Source organism: Pseudonaja textilis, chromosome Z (assembly GCF_049901715.1).
Source record: "Pseudonaja textilis isolate UNSWEBS1 chromosome Z, rPseTex1.2, whole genome shotgun sequence".
NCBI lineage: Eukaryota > Metazoa > Chordata > Lepidosauria > Squamata > Elapidae > Pseudonaja > Pseudonaja textilis.
This window is the reverse complement of record NC_142008.1, coordinates 22,587,683-22,609,960: the sequence shown is the minus strand read 5'-3', so window position 1 is coordinate 22,609,960 and position 22,278 is coordinate 22,587,683. Positions and strand designations below refer to the sequence as shown.

At 36.7% G+C, this 22,278-nt stretch overlaps 1 protein-coding gene across 3 annotated transcripts in view; it reads right to left on the bottom strand.

The window, feature by feature from the left end:
* ABCB1 (ATP binding cassette subfamily B member 1) overlaps positions 1-22,278 on the bottom strand; it is a 59,640-nt gene that overhangs the window by 3,112 nt on the left and 34,250 nt on the right. For all 3 annotated transcript variants that reach the window (XM_087917632.1, XM_087917633.1, XM_087917634.1), the window contains 14 exons: positions 21,633-21,836; positions 19,678-19,848; positions 17,877-18,038; positions 16,514-16,693; positions 15,697-15,843; positions 14,310-14,414; positions 13,404-13,481; positions 9,090-9,173; positions 8,473-8,676; positions 7,258-7,358; positions 6,698-6,838; positions 4,910-5,066; positions 4,086-4,283; positions 2,783-2,989 (listed from right to left, as the gene is read on the bottom strand). In XM_087917632.1, coding sequence (XP_087773758.1) covers positions 2,783-2,989; positions 4,086-4,283; positions 4,910-5,066; positions 6,698-6,838; positions 7,258-7,358; positions 8,473-8,676; positions 9,090-9,173; positions 13,404-13,481; positions 14,310-14,414; positions 15,697-15,843; positions 16,514-16,693; positions 17,877-18,038; positions 19,678-19,848; positions 21,633-21,836 — 2,139 coding nt within the window. The remainder of the gene's footprint in view (positions 1-2,782; positions 2,990-4,085; positions 4,284-4,909; positions 5,067-6,697; positions 6,839-7,257; positions 7,359-8,472; positions 8,677-9,089; positions 9,174-13,403; positions 13,482-14,309; positions 14,415-15,696; positions 15,844-16,513; positions 16,694-17,876; positions 18,039-19,677; positions 19,849-21,632; positions 21,837-22,278) is intronic.

Here is a 22,278-nt window from a genome sequence, read left to right as displayed (position 1 = left end):
AAGAAGTAAAAAGCTTAATTAATTAATCCTGCCAATGTCATATAAACAGCCATGTACCAAGGATATATACCTCAAAATCCAAGAGTCTGTAGATAGTGAACTGACATTTCAATCATTTTATGGCAGTTGGGAAAAATGAAAGAATACTTCCAGTTCAGCTGGCAGTTGTTAGTCATAGTTCATAATAACTTTTGCATATATCAAGTTCAAAGAACTCTGGCTAAAATAGATTATAGATAAGTCTTGACTGGTTGTTTAACAACCTTTTGAAATTTTGATGGACTTGGAAAACATTTCTGGCTAACGTAAAATGTTACACTGTTCCATCCACTCCACCCACTAGGTCCATGGTTATGTTTCAGATGCATGGCAATTATGACGTTGCAAGCATCCATGGCGACATGGCTGAAATTGCGATTTTTTTTGCCAGTTTCCAATAGTTTTTGCCAGTTTTAGGCACCCATTTGGGAGAATAGATTTATTTAACAATAATTGTAAAACTGGTGATAATCAACTCTGGTCACTTCGGTGCCTTAACTTACAAATACAATGACTTACTGTTGAAATCTCTATCCCAGTTGTAGTTGTTAGTCATAATAACAACTGCATATGAATTCTTTTTGCTGGGGGCTCAGGCTCAAGCATACGAAATACCACTCACACATCATCACAAAATCTCCAGAACTGTAAAGCCTACAAACTTAAAATTTGGCACGTATTGGCTTCTAGGTGCTCACTAAGAAAGGATTTTTCAAAATGACCATCAGACCATTAGCACTTCGTATCTTATTATTCACATGCTCTGATGCTAAGGAGTTCTATTCCCCCTCCCCATCTGGAAAGAAATCTGTTCCAAATGCAAAACACTGCTTGTGTTTTTCAGGTGGAGAGGAGTTTCAGTTTCAGTTTCAGTTTCACAGCACCAAGCAGCTTTAGTACAGAACAGTTGAGCTAAACCATGTCCAGGCTCCTTACTGTCTCCTTCTTGCTCACACAGCAAATACTGTTTCAGTTTCCAAACAGCCCTCAGCTCTGTCACACACTGACAGGACGCTAGCCAGATGAATACCAATGGATGCTGGTAGGCAGAGGCAGAATTTTTCCTCCTTATTTTCCTCTCCAAAAACTAAGCCTACCCAAAAATATAGTTTCGTAGTGAAGCAGAGGTATCAAGCTAGTATTGTATATTTATAATTCCCAGTTTTTATTTTATTATATTATAAAATATAATAACATTTATATTATTTATATATGTGTGTGTGTGTGTGTGTGTGTACACATACACACACACACATATAAATCTGTGCTGAGTTGGGACATTTGGTATGAGTCCTGTTTCGATGCCTGGAAGTTGTGAGGATCTACAATTATATTGAATAGAACCTAATTGAATTTGAGCATGATGGAACTTCTCTCTGTGGAGAAGCCTTTTGTTCCAAACTAATTCCAATTTTAAATAGGATGACATTTCTTCTGAAGAAGCAGGTGGTTACTCTGAGAATTTTCCTGAAGCAAGAAATGGTGGGCATGACCAGGACACATTCAGCCAATTATGCAGTTGTGACCTTTCCTGACTCAGGAGCCTGAACTCTGTTATCTATCGATTAGATCACTGCAACTTCCCCCGCTAATGTACTGACCAGGGATAATTGGTAACAGCAGGGATAGGGGGAACGTCTAGCTAAAGTGAGAAACTGAATACAGTCCACCCTAGAATGACCCACTAAGTTGGGCTGATTCAGATTCGATTAAATAATTCTTCAGGTACTTAAGTACCAATTATTAATTGTTTTAGACTTATAAATTATCTAGAACCTTTGTTGAAACATATATACATTTGTGTAGAAATAGTTAGGGAAAATATTAGTGTACAGATAGTCTTTGACTTTTGTTTAGTAAGCATTTGAAGTTACAACAATACTGAGTGACTTATGACCATTTTTCAACCCATGGTCACATGATTTAAATTCAACCATTTGGCAACTGGGTCATATTAATGATAGTTGCACTGTCCAAGGGTCATGTGATCACTTTTTGTGACCTTCTGACAAGCAAAGTCATTGGGATTTATTTAACAACCATATTACTAATTTAAGAACTGCAATTGATTCACTTAAACTTGTGGTAAAAAAAGCTGTGAAACAGAATAAAACTCCATTTGTCTTGTTTAGCAACATAAACATTGAGCTCAACTGTGCTCATCGATCAAAAACTACCTCTATGCATAGTAAGAATTTAGCAGAGTGAACCAATCCTTGAAGGCTCTTCCACCATTAGAATACAGATTCAATAGTGTGAAAATTCTTTTTTTTTAATACAGTTTATTTGAGTTTTCACACACACAAAATACAAGTAAAACATCTTTTTTGAAAATAGCATGGTCCCGGGTTACACTTCTTTATACAGACACAAACTCAATTTCATGCTCATCTTTGTGAAAATTCTTGTAGTAGAATAATAACAAGTAATCTTAGGAATCATTTAAGTGAGATGGGTGGTATAGAAATGAGGAATAAATAAACAAATTACAATAAGAAATCATACAATGAGCATAATCAGAGGTAATTCTAACCCTCTAATTTTAATTTGCTAAAAGGTTTTTTTTAATGTAATTAGTTGAGTGCTATCATGAATATACAACCTGTTATTCTTTATGGTAACATTTTGCTTAATTTCCATACAAGAAAAATTCCTTAACAATATACCATCAAGAAGAGTCTCTTTGCTACCAAGGAAACATGCCTAGGAATTCAATGAAGAACATGTTAGAAAAGGAACTTACCTCTGGTAAAGATTCAATGAAGGAATGTATATTGGCTGATTTGGCTGCTTCACATATCTCATCAAATGGTACCTCCCTACTGTTATCACCATAGGCAATATTTTCTGCAATACTGCAGCCAAACAGAACTGGTTCTTGAGAAACAATTCCAATCTGAGACCGCAACCACTGAATATTTAACTGCTGTTCATTTTCACCATTCAAAAGCTGAAAAAGAAGAGTTAAGACAGCTTAGAGGTGGATATTTTTGTGATATACAATGGTTATTGGCTTTCAAAAACATTATCAGACATACTGAAAGCTCTTCCTTACAAAAAAGGAAGAGGGCAACCAGCCAGAAAGTGGATGGACTTAGTTATGGTGACAGTGAGTATAAGGTAAGGATACTTGAAAGAACAGGTTATGGATAGATTGTCATGTGGAAAAATCTATGTTTAGTTGCTAAGAGTTGAAAATGGCATTTAATCAATGAATCATTACAAAAATGACAGAAAATCCCACAAGAAATAAGATGAAAATATGAAAACAATGCATAATTTGAATGAAATGAATGAATGAATGAATGAATGAATGAATGAATGAATGAATGAATGAAGCAGAAAGGCAATTTTTGGATCAAATTTTACCTCATCCCAAGATGACTTTATAATCGAAGATGTTCTGGATTAAGTTCAAGGCATAATCAATATTAGGAAAAGGATGGAAGCTACAGGCAACACCCAAGAGTCACAAATTCATCACCTCTTAAATTGCCCTAAACTATTCTTGACAAAATACTTTGGCCACCTAATGAGAAGGAAAGACTAACTGGAGAAGAGCATAATGCTGGGAAAGATTGAGGGCAATAGAAGAAGGGGATGACAGAGAATGAGGTGGCTGGATGGAGTCACTGAAGCAGTAGGAGCAGGCTTAAATGGACCCTGGGGATGGTACAGAACAGGAAGGCCTGGAAGAATGTTGTCTAAGGGGTCGCGATGGATTGGACATGACTTCACAACTAACAACAATTCTTGACATGGGGGTGCCTCCAGTTAAGTCTTGAAGGACAATGACCCAGAGTAAGAGTTGGGGACCTCACTCTTTATTCCTATACCACAGCATGAAAAGGGTCACCTTTTTCTAAAGATATTAAAAATTACAAAAGAGAGGAAAATAACAATATATTTTAAAAATAAAATGGTACCCCATTTTGGCACCTAGGATTCAATTCTGGGTAGGAATGTTTTATTATCTATTACATTAATTACATATTACATTAATTTGAATTTTGAAAGCAATATAAGCAAAATCCAAATGAGTTTACCACTTCTCCACTGAGGGGATCATAGAATCTTTCAAGCAACTGGATTAATGTGCTTTTCCCACAGCCACTGCTTCCCACAAGCGCCAGGGTTTGCCCTTTCCCTGTTGCAATATTCAGACCTTGAAGCACTGGAACATCTGGCCGGGTTGGATAGTTGAAAACCACTTCCTTAAATGCTATATTGCTACTAACTGTTTCCTAGAATCCAAGCAACACCCATGCAGTTAAGACAAATGGTACATATACATAAGAGACATATTAAAAGTAAAGCAAGCAAATTATTTTGTAACTTTCCTTTGCTAAAACTAATAGCTACCATTCCAATTGAAATAATATTTTAATACCTTCTAAGATTGAAAGAGCTGTAATTTAATATTATAACGTCAGAAGGCAGACGGCATTGAGGAATTCTAATGAACATATTATTCTTGCACAATTCAGATGTGCTGGGTTTATAACTCTAGATTTTAGTTAGGACTTCTGATAATTGAACAATTTTAACAAAACCTAGATTAAACAAATCAACAAATTTGGATTACAGAAAAACCAGTAAGATAATGTGAAGAATGAAATATCTTGATTTTTGCATCATAATTACTGCAGCAATAGCACAGTTCCATATGACATTATATACTTTGAAATAGATAGTTGGCCTTATCTGTGCCCATGAAAAGAAGGCCCGTGAAAAGATAATTTATTAAACTGCATGTATTGGAATAACATGGTACAAATTAATCTTTTTACTATAGCAATAAATAGCTCTTAACTACAGTCCTCACATTAGCTAAGACAAGTGTTGAAATTCTGTCCAAAAATCAACTTACAGGCTTCTTTCCTTCCTCACTGTAATTATCTATTGATGGGACTCTTTCAAATAACATGAACATTTGAGCAGCAGATATCTTGGCTTTGGCATAATCTGGTGTGAATGAAAACGCCTGCCCTACAGCCATGGCACCAAATACAATGCAGGAAAATACTCTGGAACAGCAAAATAAGAAAGCAGGGCAAACACACATTACATTAAGAGAGGGGTTTTAATAATATTTATATTACATTTTATTATTTTGTTTCTTGTTAATGAGAAGTTATTATAATGGCTGGGAATTTATAGAATAACATTGCTAATGCATTTGGAAGAGACCAGGTTGTGGAAGATTGACATAATAGCATGACTGCCTCAGTGTGCTAAAAATTCAGAAAATGCCTAACTTATTTCTGCTGGTGTGTCATTGCCTCCCTCTCCTGAACAAAAGAGAAACATTTTTTTTAATATTCGTTTGTTTTGTAAAATATTCAGTTAATTATGTGTGGTGTTATATAAGGAAACATCAAATAATTAATGAAATGAACTAAGTAAAATAAACTCAAATTTTGGAGGGTCTGGAAGCTGCACAAGAGCACATCCCATTCTCACACTCCATTCTCATGCAGCCTCCAAAAATCTCACAAGAATGGGACATGTTTTTTAAAAATAATTGTGGTAGGTGTTGATAAATGCTGGCAGCTACCCAAATTTTGTGGAATGTCATAGGTTCATCACTGTCCTATAATACTATAGATGATTTATTATTCTATTCTGAAAAAGCTGCATGTGCAAAAATCTCAAATCAGTCATGCAAAAACTAACTCAAATATGAGCTACTTGCCTTTTTTATAAGTGAAACTGAAACATGAACTGTGTATATTTCCTCTTTTAATTAAATGCTTAAACAATTGTTGGGAAAAGCAATTACTGCTCTTTCAAGAGATGTGGCTCCCCAACTTTCAGATCGCCACCATATTCAGACACTCCAAAGATTATGTAGGAATGCTATTTTTTTTCTCTTAATACACAACCTTTGCTCTGCTTGAATAGTCAGTCAAAGAAGGGAAGAGTCTAGGTAATGCTCTCTATTTATTTCAAGAATCAAGTTATTCATTCTTTTGTTTAATTTTTGCTGCACATGGTTCCCGAATATTTCTAAAGCACCTGCCTGGCAGATTGTTCATTCCACATAAACATTATTCTTCCTCCTGAGGCTTTAACTGTCCTACAAGTCCATCTATCTGGTATTTAATCAATCACAATTTCAGATATGTTATTCTTATATACTATGATACAAGACAACCATCTACCCAGTTGCAATGTATGGCATTGAATGCTGTGCAGCAACAACAGGGACTGAAAGCTAACTCCATGCCTTTGAAATGAAAATGCTCCGTTGGATATTGAGTATCTCCCTTCTTGACCACATCACAAATGACACCATTCAACAGCGTTTTGGTATGGCACCAGTTATAGAGAGGATGAGAGAAGGCCGACTCCGCTGCTATGGACATGTTCAGAGAGCAGCACGTTATTACACTGTGGCCAAGACTGCCTACCAACCAGAAGTCAATAGCCAGTGACCTCACAGGCATCCAAGACAAAGATGGCAAGACACTATTAATAAAGATATGCAAGTTGTAGGCCTGCGCTCTAGAGACATAGCTGACCATGCAAAATGGTGTTCAATGATCCAAAAAATGGACCCTGCATCTGTGGGAATATACTAGGAAGAGGAAGAAGAAGATTCTAGTATACTATAATGCAATTGGAATAGTTTTTCAAATATTGCAGTGTTACATACAAGAATACGGACTTAAAATCCATATATCCATTCGCAATAAGATAGGCACCAAAACGAAAACAGCCTGCATAGGAGAAGTACAACATTGCTTGGGAAATGCCAAAAGTTAGTCCATGAAGATGTGCTTTCTTTATAGAATTTCTGTAACAAAAAATGGAAAAAAGCTGGGTTTTTAATATGCTGATACATTTTCTACACATTTATCAATAAAATAAAATCTATCAAAATTCCATATGAATAATTCATGCTAATCTTTCCTAATATGGTACAAACCTGTATTTTGGGAACCTTCTAGAGCAGAGCTGTCAAACTCCTAGTCCGCGTGCCAGATGCGTCACGTGCTAGCCATGCCCATGCCTGGTTTAGTGAAGGGGAAAAATTTCTTATACACCATGTGAGCCATGGTGACTATGTGAGTTTGACACCCCTGTTCTAGAGAATGATAGAAGATTTAATTTTTTACTAGTGGAAGGCACTGTACTGGAAAAGGCTGTGATAAAATCTTTGATTTCTAAGTCTTTTTTTTCCGAATGTTGGCAAGACATTTTAATATATCTTACTTGTAAGGTCCTTGCAAATTTTCTCCATACATTTGTTCAAATTTTCTTTCTCGAGTGAGGGAAACTACAGTTCGAATATTTCCAATAGCTTCTGTTGCAATCTATAAAATGTGAAAAATATGGTACTAACAGGAAAATAATGAACTCTCCAATTTGAATTTTAGATTTAGGACACCATTTACCAAATTGGCATTTTCTAATCCTAACATATCAGGATGACATTTTAAGACCATCACCCTGAGGAAAAAACAACTTGACAAAAAGACTATAAAACAAGAAACACCATACTCTAGTCTAGTACTATGTCAAAATAGTTTTATATATTTGCCATCAAATTTTAATTTTGGAACCAGAGCACAGTTACAACAGATACTTCCAGGTATCTGTTGTAAGCACTGACAGAGCATTATTTATCATACTAATTCATAGAAAAATTAGGTATGTTTTATTGAATAAGCCACAAATATTATGGTTTCATTTATAACACCAAGCCAAAATTATGGCTTAATACAGATGTGGAGGTTTTTGAGGAACAAGAGACTGCATTTTGATTTCCTGAAGGGCTACTGGACAAAATCTGAGAATGTTCTGATATTATCAGAACTTGATGACTACAGTAAATGTCTTTTGCTTCTTTTTTTGAATAGTTTTTATGTGCAAGATTGGGAGTCAAAGGAAAACTCATTCTCATTCTAAATCCTGGAAAGCTGGCCAGAATCACTGTAATCACTATGATGAAGGGAGAGACATTAGTTGCAGCATTGTGCTTTGACCTGGAGAACAACCGGGGAGAGAGGATAAATTTAATAACTGTCTTGAAGATTTTCTTCCAAATATAAGAAAAAAGAAAACAATAGGTACTCAAATTAAACAAGACTTGATGCAAGATCAATGTGCGTTCCCAAACAGGAGTTTGCCAACTAATTAGTCCTCTATTAGGATTTTATCTTGTCCAACCTGAAACCTTGATTTGATACAATCTAAACTTTAGTATTAGTATTTAGTATTTGATACAATCTAACTTTAGTATTGGATGATGTAATCATGAAATATCTGGAGAACAACAAATTGAGAGAGACTACTATAGATTGACAGAGAATCAAGAAACATTCGTTAAATTGTCTTTTATATATCTCAGTGTTTCTTGGTTTCAATACAGCTTGTTCACCAATAGTTGAATTGGCTGTTCAAGAGAATGATTGATTAAAAACTTACCTTCCCTGCACCTTGAAGTTCCTTCTTATCTTTCTCAGCATGTCCAGATAACATTCTGATTTCAATGAGCCCTGCTATTGCAATGATTGGCACAAGAGCCAGAAGTAAAAGGGTCAACTGCCAGCCATACACGAATGAAATAATAATTCCAGTCCCAAGATTAGCAATGTTTTGAGCAATCATACCTAACCTTTCCCCTGTGGCCTGAGAGAGGGAGGGGGAGAAAAAGAACGTTAAAACAATGTAGTAAACGGACTGACTCTTCATAAGGAGAAAAGTGGAAAACTGCAGTGAAAGGTATTCAGAAGCATTTGTTTTGCGCTTTCTTGTTCTTTCTGACTGATACAATCTAAAACAGGGGTGTCAAACAATGGCCTGTGGCTTGGGTGCATCATGTGCTGGCCATGCCCACCCTGTTTTAGTGAAGGGGGAAAAACCACGACACTTCATGTGAAGACAATGTGACGCCATGAGTTTGACACCCCTGACCTAAAACTTCCATTAGGAACTTGACATCTGCATATTTGCCATTGCAAATAGTTAATCCATGGTTAAATTTCTATTTTGGATAATGCCGAAAAGCTCTGGGAACAGATTAGAAATGTGTTATTACTTACACCTTTTACTTCAGAAGCATCATTTGCAAGTCTCGTAGTTAGGGCTCCAGTACTGTTTTTGGGATTATCAAACCAACTGATATCCTACAAAACATTTCAAATAACAATTCATTTTCAAATAAAACTTTTCAAATCAGATTAAATAAAAGATCAGAATTAGATAGAATCAAGCTGTGATAAAGGTTGTGCTGCATTATAATTACTATAATTCCTTTTCATGACTTTATGAGGTTTTTTGGGTTGACTATTGAAAGATTAGCAGATTTTTTTTAAGGCTATACAAGACACTGCTCTCACGATGTTGGCCGCTGTCGCTGTCACTTTTTGGGGAGTTTCTATTAGCAGTGTAGATGTGGCTGGCACTGGGTCCTCATCCAGAATAGGCAGGGGGCATCGGCTGAGTGCTTCGACATGATTGATGTCCTTTCTGGGTCGGTATATTAAGTCATAGTCGTAGGCGGCTAGGAACTCAGTCCAACACGTCATCCTAGGTGACAGGATGTTTGGGGTGGCTCTGTTCCCTGCAATGATCCCAAGCAGTGGTTTGTGATCGGTGAACTTTCTTCTGTAGATGTATTTGTGGAATCGCTTGATTCCGGTGAGTGCAGCTAGCGCTTCTTTGTCGAGTTGACTGTAATTGTGTTCCGGTTTGGACAATGTCTTTGAATAAAAGGCTATGGGGGCTTCTTTTCCATCCGGAAGTATGTGGCTGATTATTGCGCCAAGCCCAAATAGTGATAGGTCGCAGGTTAGGATTAGTGGTAAAGTCTCGCTGTACTGGATGAGCACGCAGTCTGATGTGATTATGTTTTTGATTCCACGGAATGCTATTTCTTTCTTTTGCTCCCAGGCCCAGACTGCCTTCTTGTCAAGCAGTCTGTGGAGCAACTCTGCAGCTGTCGCCTTTTGTGGTAAAAATATATTGTAAAAGTTAATACGTTCCAGGAAGGATTGCAAATCTGCCTTGTTTGTTGGCCTGGGGGCTTCTTTGATTGCTTTAATTTTGCTTTCCATGGGGTGAATTACTTCATTGTCTATTAAGTAGCACAGGAATTCTACCTTGTTGGCTGTTAGTTGGCATTTTTCCTTTTTCCTTTTAGCTACTTTGAATCGGGTTAGGACTTTCCTTAGGTGTTCTTATAATTGCTCTTTGTCCTTAGCTGATATCATTGAAATAAGGCACCACTCTTTTTTAGTCCTTGTAGTAGGCATTTTATGAGACTCTGGAACAGCCCCGAAGCTACGCTGACCCCGAATTGTAAATGCTTGCATTTGAACGCCCCTCTCTGTGTTACTATTATCTGGGCTTCTGCTGTCTCAGCATCTACGGTAATTGTTAGTAGGCTTATGTGAGGTCAAGCTTTGTGAAAACTTTCCCCTGCCCCAGGGAATGTAAAAGGTGTTGCACCACTGGGACGGGGTACGCGCTTTGCTGTAGGGCGTGGTTCAGGATGGCCTTATAGTCAGCTCAGATGTGCATGGCCCCATCAGGCTTTACTGTAGTGACGATAGAGGTTTCCCATCTTGCATGGTCAATGAGTTCTAGGATCCCCTGGGCGTTGAGCTTATCTAGCTGCTTGTCTATTTTTGGTTTAAGCACGAAGGGAACCTGCCTCGCTTTTAGTCTCATTGGAACTATTGTGGGGTCCAGATTAAATGAGATGGGGGACCCTAAGTACTTGCCCAATTTTCTGTCGAAGATGTTCCGGAATTCTTCCATTAGGCTGTCTTCCCATTCGCTGTCAATGATGCCGTGGATTCTGGTGATTTCTATCCCCAATGGTTTGAACCATTCCAGCCCCAGCAGGCTTAGCAGTCCTGGTTGACTACAGTTAATGGCAGGATGCCGGAGTAGTTTTTAAAAGTCACTCTGAATTTTCCGATACCAACCATGGGAATCTTATTCCCTTGATAGTCTTTTAAGGTTAGTGTTTTTTCAGCTGGTCTTTGGTTAGGCTGGGTTTTAGCCATTTGATGGTGTCCCAGGATACCATCGATAGGTATGATCCAGAATCCACTTCCATCTGGCATTGCTTACCCTCTATGGTGACTTGAATGTGGACTTTCCATGTGTTTGTCATGCTGGAGTGGCCCACCATCACTGTTTGATGCATCTCACTTCTTCCAGTGGCTGACACATTGTTTTGTTGGCTTTGGTTGAATTGGCAACATCAGTTCTTGGGTTGGTTTTCTCTGCTCCGTGGAGGCATGTTCTGTCTTTGTCTCCTGGTGTGGGGTTTGGATGCTCGGCATTCCCTCGTGATGTGCCCTCACCACTCACATCATTGGCAGATAGCATCGTGGAAACGGCATTCTGACCTGGGGTGGTTTCCCTCAAATCTTGCACAGCAAAAGTCCTTCCTCTTTCCGTCTTGGCCTCTTTGGCTCTGTTCTGAGAGGAGTTGGTTCACATCCTCATTATCATCTGTGTCTGACTCGGATTCAAGGTCCTCATGGTGAATGGCAGCGGCTTCTTTCAGTGGGAGCTGTGGTGCCTTGTTCATTTTTCTCATGCCTGCGGTGGATTTCTGGGATGCTTCCACAGCCAATACTTCTTCGATGGCCTCTTTTAGAGTTCTTTTGGGCTTCATCAGGAGTTGGCTCTGTAGTGTTAGGTCCCTGAGTCCCAGGATTATGCGGTCTCTCATTGCCTTGTCCACATTTAGGAACTCACAGGCCCTGGCAATGTCCCTCAGGTTCACAGCGAAATCGTTGATGCTCTCCCCGTCCTTCTGGACTCTCTGGTAAAATTCATGCCTCTTGATTAGGCAGGATATCGGCAGGGTGTAGTGGGTCTTCAGAATTCTCTCCAGGTCCAGCCAGGCTATTGTTTTTACATCATTGGGTGCCGAGAGAGCTTTGGCCATTTTAAAAACAGCGGGTCCACAATGCGTGAGGAAAACAGCTCGTTTCCTCTGTTCTGAAATGTTCATCAGGTCGCCTCCTTCAAGAACATGTGGAATCCGTCAACGTACAATTCCCAGTCTTCAGGTGGCGTGTTGGTTCCGGCCATTGTTCTGATTCTTCCTTAGGTTCGACAGCCACATGCTCGCTGATCCGTTGCATCTCAGAATTCCACCTTCATCGCCAGTGTTAGGTTGTGGGTAAGAAAGATGCGGGAAACTCAGCTCGTCCAACTTCTCTTTATTCGCTATTACAGAACTAAGACATGCAGCCGCGGCAGCTCCTTTTATAGCCGAGCTGTCCATGGCTTTAACCAGTGATGGCTGTTTAAATTCCTGCTCCCATCGAACAACCAATTAGGGGTGAGTATGCTAATATCTATCAAACATGCTTTAGCTTAAGAACATATGAAACCTTTTGCTATGATAATGGTTTTATATGAGAATTCCAGATTTTTTTTTCGAAGAAGGAAGAAAAGAAAACCATAAATACCCCAAATGATGAAAAATGAATAGAAAAAGTGGATTGTTATTAATGAGAACTAAAGAGCAATTTTTAAAAACTAATGCAATAAAGCACAACATTAAATGTTTCATAGAAATAGGTTCCCTACTATGGGAAATGTTTAGAAAAAAATCTACCCAATTGAATTAATTTTTTATACCCATTCGAAAGATATTTCAACACACCCACTGATTGACATTGGAAAGTAATGTTGCTAATTTGCATTGTTCATTTGTATATTCATTTAATATTTGCTATATAGGTTTATACACCATGTTTCCTTGTAGGATTCAACACACATATACTGTATAATGCTACCATGTTTTTCCTCACAGCAAAAGTTCTGTGAGATAGACTCAAATTTACTGATGATTTTAAATAATCTAAGTTTAGATTTAATCTTGAATCTCTCTAAACATGGCCTAGCATCTAACCAATACTACACTGTGTTTCAATAACTGCAGTAGACTAGAAACCCTATATAACAGCTAATTTCTAAAATATTATTAATAATAATAATTAATAACTGCTTATAAGCTGCCCAGAATCTCTGTGAGTAAGTGGGTGGTCACATACATTTCTCAAATAAAATAAAAATAAAATATTAAACTTTCTAACTGTGGTGAATTTTGAGATTGTTTTAAATAAGAAAACTGATATTTAAAACATTGTTAGACTTGCCTTTGGAAAAAAACAAAGTACATACCATGGAGTCTATTAGTTTAAAATGATTAAATTATACTTTATTACACTACAAGGAAAAGCATTGTTTGAGAAATATAATTCACATTACTCCCTGGATGTTTTGTATATTATCATACATTTTGTAATGTACAACAAACCATGACTAATTGGGTGAAATAATATAAAAGCAACAAAACAAACGGGTACATTTCTTCTGCATACCTGTCTAAGTATTGCTTTGAATCCCATGTAACGTAGCTTCATTGTAAGAATCTCTCCAGCTCTGCCAAAACTGAAGCCCTGAAAGAGAAGAATGTTGTACCTGATTGCAGCAAATATAAAAGCAACACAAAGCCAAATGAAAGAGCAGTACAATGTTCTTTTCATAGGAGAGAAAATAAAATTCCTAGAAAACAAACATTCAGAGGGAATAGTAAAAACAAAATCAAGATAACAGTTAAAATGTTTTTTATGCCCTGCTGGTTTTTAAGCTCCACATCTAAAAAGTAGACAAAGCTCCAATAGCACCATTGTGGCCACTAACTTGCCTTTTCTGAACACATTCTGTGGCTACCCATGGAAACAATTGTTCCATCAAAGTCCAACAGATTTTATATTTAGCTCTTTCCCCTTTTGGACCATTTCATTTCCATCTTAAATTGCTTCCTAAGATAAATAGGGTTAGAGACTATTAGTACAATCCACATTTTAATTAGACTAATATTGTGCTATATGGTTCAATGATAGTTTAATTATCATGAAGAAGAAGAATTTAAAATGCCAGTAGAATAATTTAAAATACACTACATTAAGACTCAGTTACAATGTTTTCCTTTCCATAATTAAAGCACTAATTTTCAAAATAGCCACGCAAGCATCAAAACAGTTCCCCAAAATATAAGGAAACTTATCCAAGATTCAGACCAAATAGATATACCAAGGGAATGTAATGAGAAAGACTATTGTTTTTCCTGATTTAATAATAGCTCTAGAATGCTATATATCTGAAGATCACAAATGTCTGGATCTATCTCTTGGCAGAAATTGGTAGAAATTCCTTGAGTTTTCTTCTTCCTGGGTATTTTCAGAATCCATCTAAAATGATAAGAATAAAACAATGAAACCTACCTGAAGAAAAAAGGTGATGAAGGAAACAATGCCAATTCCTAAGAACAGCAGTGAATAGAGATTGCTCTTTTCACGCAGAATGTTGGGTTCTCTTATTGCAAAAATCTATGGAAACAATAATTTCAGCTTTAGTTTTATTTCATTCACTTCCAATGTAGTACTTCATATTGCTTAGATAATATAATTTTTTATGTTCAGTACATCACAAAATGAAAACCTCTTTTAATAATTTTTGTTCTGTCGCAGAACAAAGACAGACTCAAGACCGGAGTTGAGTTCAGCTCTTTATTAACTGTCAGTAACTTCAACTAAACTCGAGCCACGGCAGCCTCTTTTATAGCGGCTGCTCGCGGCTCGTGGCCAATGGCATCATTTTAAACCTCCCGCCGTTTGGCGGACCAATCATATCAGTTGTTAACCACCAATCGCTAGACGGCAGTGGTAGTCCAATCGGAACGTAGTATTACGAGTATGCAAATGTCTATATACAACAATTTTTAAAAGATAAGTCTGCATGACATTGTTCAATTCTCAATTCTAATCATTCTCAAGGCAGCTTAAACTAAATGGGGCTCCTCGGAAGAAAAAGCAGTGAGAACAGGAGAAACTTGTGGAAGAAACTTGTAACCTTCTACTTGCTCTTCCCCATTGATTTTGTTTGCGGGAAGTTGGCATGGAAGGTTGTAAATAGAAATATAAATCACATACTATTTTTTAGTAATCCTGTGGCCATTAAAAAAAAATCAGATCACAGACCTGGGCTTATGTCTGTTGTACTATTATTCCCCTGAGGAAACAATGAAATTCTTTCTCTATAGATGGCTTTGTAGACACATATATATTAGGTAATCTAAACTGATTGCCTGCCACTGGCAACTGTTTGCCAATGATAATCACAAAACAAGGGTTAAGCAAGGTTGGACTGAGTTCGTCAGCAGGTTTTACAGGGAAAAATCTTGAAGAAAGGCAATGGTAAGCTACCTATGTAGCTTGAAGAACATTTTATGATGGGAGCAATGTGCTGACTCTGTAAACCATTTATAGAGGGATGTAAAAGCACCGTGGAGTGGTATGTAAGTCTAAGTGCTGCTTCTGTTATAGATCTATTCACATAATTGCCAAGAATCAAGCTCAACTTGAGGGAGATTTCATGAAGGAATCCCTGAGGTGTAAACTTTATGTTAGCCAGTAGGCTATGTGCATTTTATAAAGCTATTAATTAAATTTCAGACAATTTCTGTTAAGAATTATCCCATACTTATAAAGCTATCTTTTTGAAGATTCAATACTGGTTTAAATCATGGGGTAGGAATGAATATTGAAAGCAGAACCTATCATATGATGACATGGGAATATATAAAATTTATTATATATATCAAATACTCACACCTATGATTTCTGAGAATATTACTGAAAATGCAGGCTGCAGGGCTCCATTGACCAGAGCAGCAAGTGTTCCCACTAAAAAGTAAGGCCATTCGGATCGATTTAACTTCATAATCTTAAGAAATGAAACCTTGGGAATATTTTCATCCTAGAATATGGAAAGAGATGAAATATAATATAACATATTATTCACTGGATTCCAGGAATACATGCACATACATATGTATGCAAGTGCATGTGTGCTGTAAGATACATTTTTTAAAAATTAATATCATAACATTGATTCCCACCTCCCAAATTTCAAAAGTTTGCATGTGCCCAACAGTCTTTGCAAGTTCCAACAACAACTTTTGAAGATGAATAGGCCTCATGCTGGGTCATTTTGTTTGGCATGCATCACTAACATGCATATATATTATGAAAGTAACATTCAATGTCTGGCTAGGATAAGCCAAAAGGGTGGAGCTGCACTCCTAGCCCTGCATTGAGGCCCTGTCCTCCTGTCACAGTTTGGGACAGTCAAAGCAGCAACGTCTACAAAAAATGCATCAAAACTTGTAAAAAGAAAAAAAAATCTGTGAATGACTCCAATGAAGTCTAAGCATGGTTATTTGGAGTGGGCAGATGGGAAGCCCAATGGCTGGATGGAAAACCTGATAGAGTACCTCGACAATAGGTTCTGTTGACTGACTGGAACAATAAATAGAAATATTATTTAGCAGAACAATCTGTTGCAGATCCCAGCTAAAATAGATAGAAACAAAATACAATTAACAACTTGTTCCTAAGATGCATAATTCTAAACCCAAAACACTTACAGGCTGAGCTATCTGGACCTCAAGGTCTTTTTCCTCCATTTCTGACTTTTTAATACTTCTGCGAGTAGAACATCTCCTCAGCTTGTTGGAAAAAGCATCTTTGCTTATATCTTCTGGGTTATTTTTCAGATGGGGTTCTTCTTCTACTGACTCTTCTGATTCAGCTTCAGTGGAAACTGCCTGAACAAACAGGATGAAGTAACATAAAAGATTTTAGATCTCTAAATAATGCCTGGAACATAGAGTCCAGTTGAAATGTATTGATGCTACTTGTGATGTTTTTTAAAATTTGTTTTATTCTCAGAAATTCAGTAATGGATGATGATACTGTAAACAATAATTATTCTCTCTTTCTTTCTCTTCCTCCCTCTCATTTATTCCCTCCCTCTCATAGGTTCTGTCTGGTTTTATTCTTTTATCTGTGAATAATATATTCTGTATCTCTAGGGAGACATTCTTCAGACCACAGAATGACCCTGGCTGTAAAACAGAACTGGCCATTACAGTAGGAAGTTAGCAGCATCTAACATTTGCCTGATTGATCAATTGCTGTTTGAAATCCTATGTGGAACCTGTAATATTTTTTGTAAATGAAAATGGTGAGTGGATTTAGCCCTCTAAGTGCAAAGCGTGCCCGCTCACTCAGGAAAAACAAATAAAAAATACAGCTGAGTGCTTGAGCCCTAGAAAAGGCACTCAGGGTTTTTTTCAATTTGCTTCTGATAAACAGTATTTGAAACTTTCCCTATCTCTGAGTTAAGAAGTAGCCATTCATCCAGAAGAAAAATAAATGGACACAAAATTTAGTTTTTTACAGATTTAGTTGTATTAGCTCTGACCCGATTTTGAATTGCTCCATCCTCTGTTTGAGAGGCCATGAGAAGGGCTGGTTCCATCATTTCAATGTTTTATGTTATTTCACTGTCATTCTTTTTCACCATTACATTGTTCTGCTGTTTTACTGGTACAAGCTTAGGCGTGGGTCTATAGAGACTGGCTGAGTCTAGTAAACTGCATAATCGGCACAGACTCTTGGCACAGTATTGCTATATCCAGCTTTTTAAGGAGGCTATGGCAGAATGGAGGAAGATGACACTGACCAGAGACTGATAGAAAATGGAGGGCCTCCATCAGCTGTAAATTGCCAATGAATACCATTCTGATCCTATCCTCTTCTGATCAGTTGGCTTTGTTTTCAGTATAAATAATAATAATATACGGCAAATAATAAATATGCAAAGTATCAGATTTTACCCATATTTCAGCTGACTTCCAACCTAAAGCATAAAAGAGTCTCATCCTTGAGTTGGATACAAAATGAAAGCAAAATTATGGGGACATGGCAAGCAAAAATGATGCCTACCTGCATATTGACAAGTTTGAAATAAACTCCTTTCTTTTTCATAAGCTCATAATGGGTTCCTTGCTCGCTAATGACCCCATCTTCAAAAGCAACTATAAGATCTGCATTTCGGACTGTAGACAAACGATGAGCTACTATAATCGTTGTGCGGCCTTCTCTTGCCTGAAATACATATCCAGATTCAATTAAAACTATGAGATGTTCATTTACCTCATTTTCATATTTAATATAATTTAATATAATTAGACTGAAGCTTTCATGCCTTTTTCCCTTTAACCAGGAGTGAGATGCTACTGGTTCTGCCTGGCTCTATAGAACCAGTAGCTCTGAAGAGCAGCAGACACCGAACTGGTTCTGTGTTTGCTGCTGTTTGGCCCACACGCTTGCCTGGGCTCTTACCTGTCCTTTATTTCCTGCTTTTTCAACCTCAGCTGCTTTGGCGGCACAGCTGAGGTTGAAAAAGCAGGAAAAAAGTGGCTTTTCAAACACTATGCACCCATGCAGCGCTTTTCAGCTGTCCAGGTGACACAGCTTAAGGTTTTTTACATGCGCGTACAAAACATAGTCACCGAACCGGTAGTAACAACGGTTGAATCCCACCCCTGCCTTTAACCTTTTGCAAATTGTTAAAACAATGGACATATTGGCAGTTCATGAATAAATATTTGCACTGGGCAGAAAAGTGAATGATTTGTCCAAGATCATTCAGAGAGAGAAGGATATTAGGGCATAAAATTAAATCCAAATATCCTAGACTGTAATCAAGCAGGAAATCTACCTCTTTGGTTGGAATCTATTTTTTTCTGAAAGTTTCCTTGGTTATATTTCAGGATTGATGGTAATGAAAAAGGTGACAAAAAAGAATTTGTATCATATTTATATTTATATTTTATTTATATTTATATTTTATATAAATATATATTTATATTAAATTCACCACTATTGCAAAAAAAGTACAGATAGCTGACTGCCAAAATCTTTGTCATTATATTATCCTGTGAAGATATAATAATTCACTTAACTTATGATTTTACAAAGCTAATCAGAGGTAGATTTTATTAGTACTTGGATGGGATCTGGGCTATAAATTAATCTAGGAAAAAATGCCAAATAACTTCTCTGTTTTTTATTTTTTTTAAACTTGCATGAATGTGTTCATGAAGTCACCACAAGCTGAACTTGACTCAAAGGAAGTCTTGTGTGAATCTATGCCTAAAATTTGCTGCCAGTATCTTATTAAACAAGGACTTTGACCTGTTTTAAGTCTCCCATTTCTAGAGAACATATTAAACCTTTTTACTCCTCAGCTTTTGAAAAAAAAACATATCAGCCACGCATTTTGGAAATTCTAAGCTACAATTGTTGGAATCCCCCCTCCCAATATGATGCTGTCCAAATCTGTGTTTAATACTTCCATTGTATTCAGGCAGTATTGCCAACTGATTTGGATGAATGCTTCTTCAAATCCAATAAGTATTACTGATGTAACCTCCAAACAAGTAATGAATTTCTTGTAAGTCAACTATATTAAAAGAATGTATCAGTGATATCAAGCTATATTGAGAAGTAAAACTCCTGGGACCTGATCTTCACATATCTCCTATCTGCAGCCCAACATCAGTTTCTACTGAATATTGCTGATTCTTAGCAGAAGGTTTCAAAGAGGCAAAGGAGATTAGAGAGAAGATCTCATTGGGCAAATGAAGTACTGCAATTCACTGTTTTAGTCAGATTTTTTTTATCAGCTTCCCACCACTGCCCCTTCCTTTAATGTATTAGGTTCATTTTCATTTTTAAGGACCTTATCCAAAGCTGCCTGTACAATAGCTTCACTTTCTGTATCCAGAGCAGATGTAGCTTCATCCAGTAACAAAATTTTGGGGTTCCGCACAAGAGCCCTGGCAATCGCTATCCGTTGCTTCTGTCCTCCACTTAGCTGTGCTCCTCTTTCACCAACCACAGTTTCAAACTTCTGCAGAGTAACAACAAAACACATTTAACTTCATAACTTAGAATTAGTAGTGAAGTTGTCATGAAGGGTAGCATCAGTATGAGTGGTACAACAGTTCAATTGAAATTAAGCAGCAAATCGATGAATAAGACGAAGAAGCCTATTTCTTCTGCAAACACACCCTATATTCAATGGCAAGAAAGAAAACCTGAACAAAATATTGATATTTTAAGGAATGTTTTCCCATCTCCATAATGCAAGTAACCTAATAGTTAATACTATCAACTGGTTTATAAATCATTTGGTTGAACCTTGATTTGCTAAATAAACCTTAAAGGGCTTAATTCAGAACACTAATCCATAAACCATAATTTACAGATCACAATAGCAAAATTTACATTACATTAAGCCATAAAAAAGTTTTTTTGCTTTTGGCTGAATGTGCTGCATGAAATTAGCCCTATGGTATAAAGACATACTTAATAATACAAAGCTTCCAAAACCCCTGCAATGATCAATGGTAATCTTAAAATGTCATGAGATTTCAAGAATGCCTTTTATTTTAATTGTATATGCCTACTTGGGACATTTTAGTGCAAAAGTTGCTAATACATCATGAACGACCTAGTGCAAAGATTTTCAAATACGGAACTTTGAGATGTGTGGACCAACTTTCATAACTACCCAACAAGCAAGGCTGACTGGGAATTTTGAGAGTTGGTCCACATTTGTTAAAGTTGTTAAATTTGAAAAACAATGACATAGTATTGTTTGGTACCATTTGAAGGGGATGGGAAGCAGAACCCAGGCTCCAGACCTTCTGAACAGCTGCATCAGGAATAAGAATATCCATTGATTTTTATGATGTCATCAGAAAGGGCATAGCTGAAATTGTTTAGTTCATTTTTTAAATATTTTGTGGATTGTTAGGAGTGGGAGTAGAGCACTTCCCAGAAGCATATCATATAATATACATGGATTTTTAAAAAGTAGTCATTCTTTTATGAATTGTATTAGCATATTTGTTTTATTTATATCCCTTTTTTCCTAAGGGGGTTTAAAATGATATATGCAGATCTACTTCCTCCAATTCCCCACTCCCCCTAATTCTGTGAGATAAGATAGACTAAGGGAGTGTAACTGGATCAAAGCAGTAAGTTTCCAAGGTTGAGAGTAGACTTCAATCTGGATCTCCCCAGTTCTAGTCCAATAACTGGTACTTGTTCTCTTGTGATGCTGGGTGGCCATATGCTGTACATAGAATATCAATGTAGCAAGAACCTTACCATTTGTGCTTTTCAGTACAGTAATTAAAGCTAAAGGAAAACTGAATTAGCAGTGTGTAAACTCAGGTAGTTCAGAACAATCTTCCATGATCTGGTCAACATATCCACATGTTGATTATAGTTCCCATAATTCCAGTTGGTCCAGTCATAGTGCTTGTGAAATTACATCAGTTGTGATTATTTTCTGATGGCACCAGGAAACTTTAAAAAAACTGGTTTGGATTACCATTTCCATTCCTACAAAGGTTTTCAAGGGCTCCATATAGTTTTACTGATGCTATTAGTATCAATAAATAAAGCTGAAATAAATGAAATATATACATCACCTTAGGCTAGTAATTCCCCACCACCTGTCTTCCAGACAGCTTGGGTTATAACTACGATATTTGCTGAGAACTGTAATGCTAATGTTATGCTTCTTTATGTTACCAACATATCTACTGTAATTTAGAGCACTACAAAGCATTGTAACTTAGGACATTAGAATAACCAAAGGCAATAATCAATATATTTTCTCACTTCAGGTAAATTCATGATGAAGTCGTACGCATTGGCTTCTTTGGCAGCTTTTTCCATCTCTTCCATGGTGACATTTTCACGGCCATATCTAATGTTTTCTGCAATTGTTGTGGCAAATAGTACAGGTTCCTGGTTCACAACACCAATAATTTCCCTCAGATATCTTAAATTCAGGGTCTTAATATTCTGTCCATCAATGGTAATCTAAAACAAAATAAAATCAGTTATTTTATTTTATCCTATTCTTGATAATATTATATGAGTTATTTTAATACAATAGGTTTTTATTGCATACTACTTTTAAGTTCTTTATTTGACAAGAATGTGATTAAATATTTCAAAAACAAAGGAAAATTGTTCTTCTGGCATTATTTACATTGACTATTGTGTGTCACAGAAATGTTTATTATTCTTATTTGAAATCTTTTGAGGATATAGCCACTCTTAAAGCAGTCTAGAAAATAAAACAATTTTTAATTTTTAATGTTTAACTAAAGTGGCTAGATAACCAGCAATAAAAATTAGGATATATTAATTTAAGTCAATCAATATATCATGTATTACTTTATAACTTAATTTCCCAAGAACTCTGGATAAATATTGTATTGAAGAAAGACTGAAGTTAATGTTTAGAACAGCTTTTCTG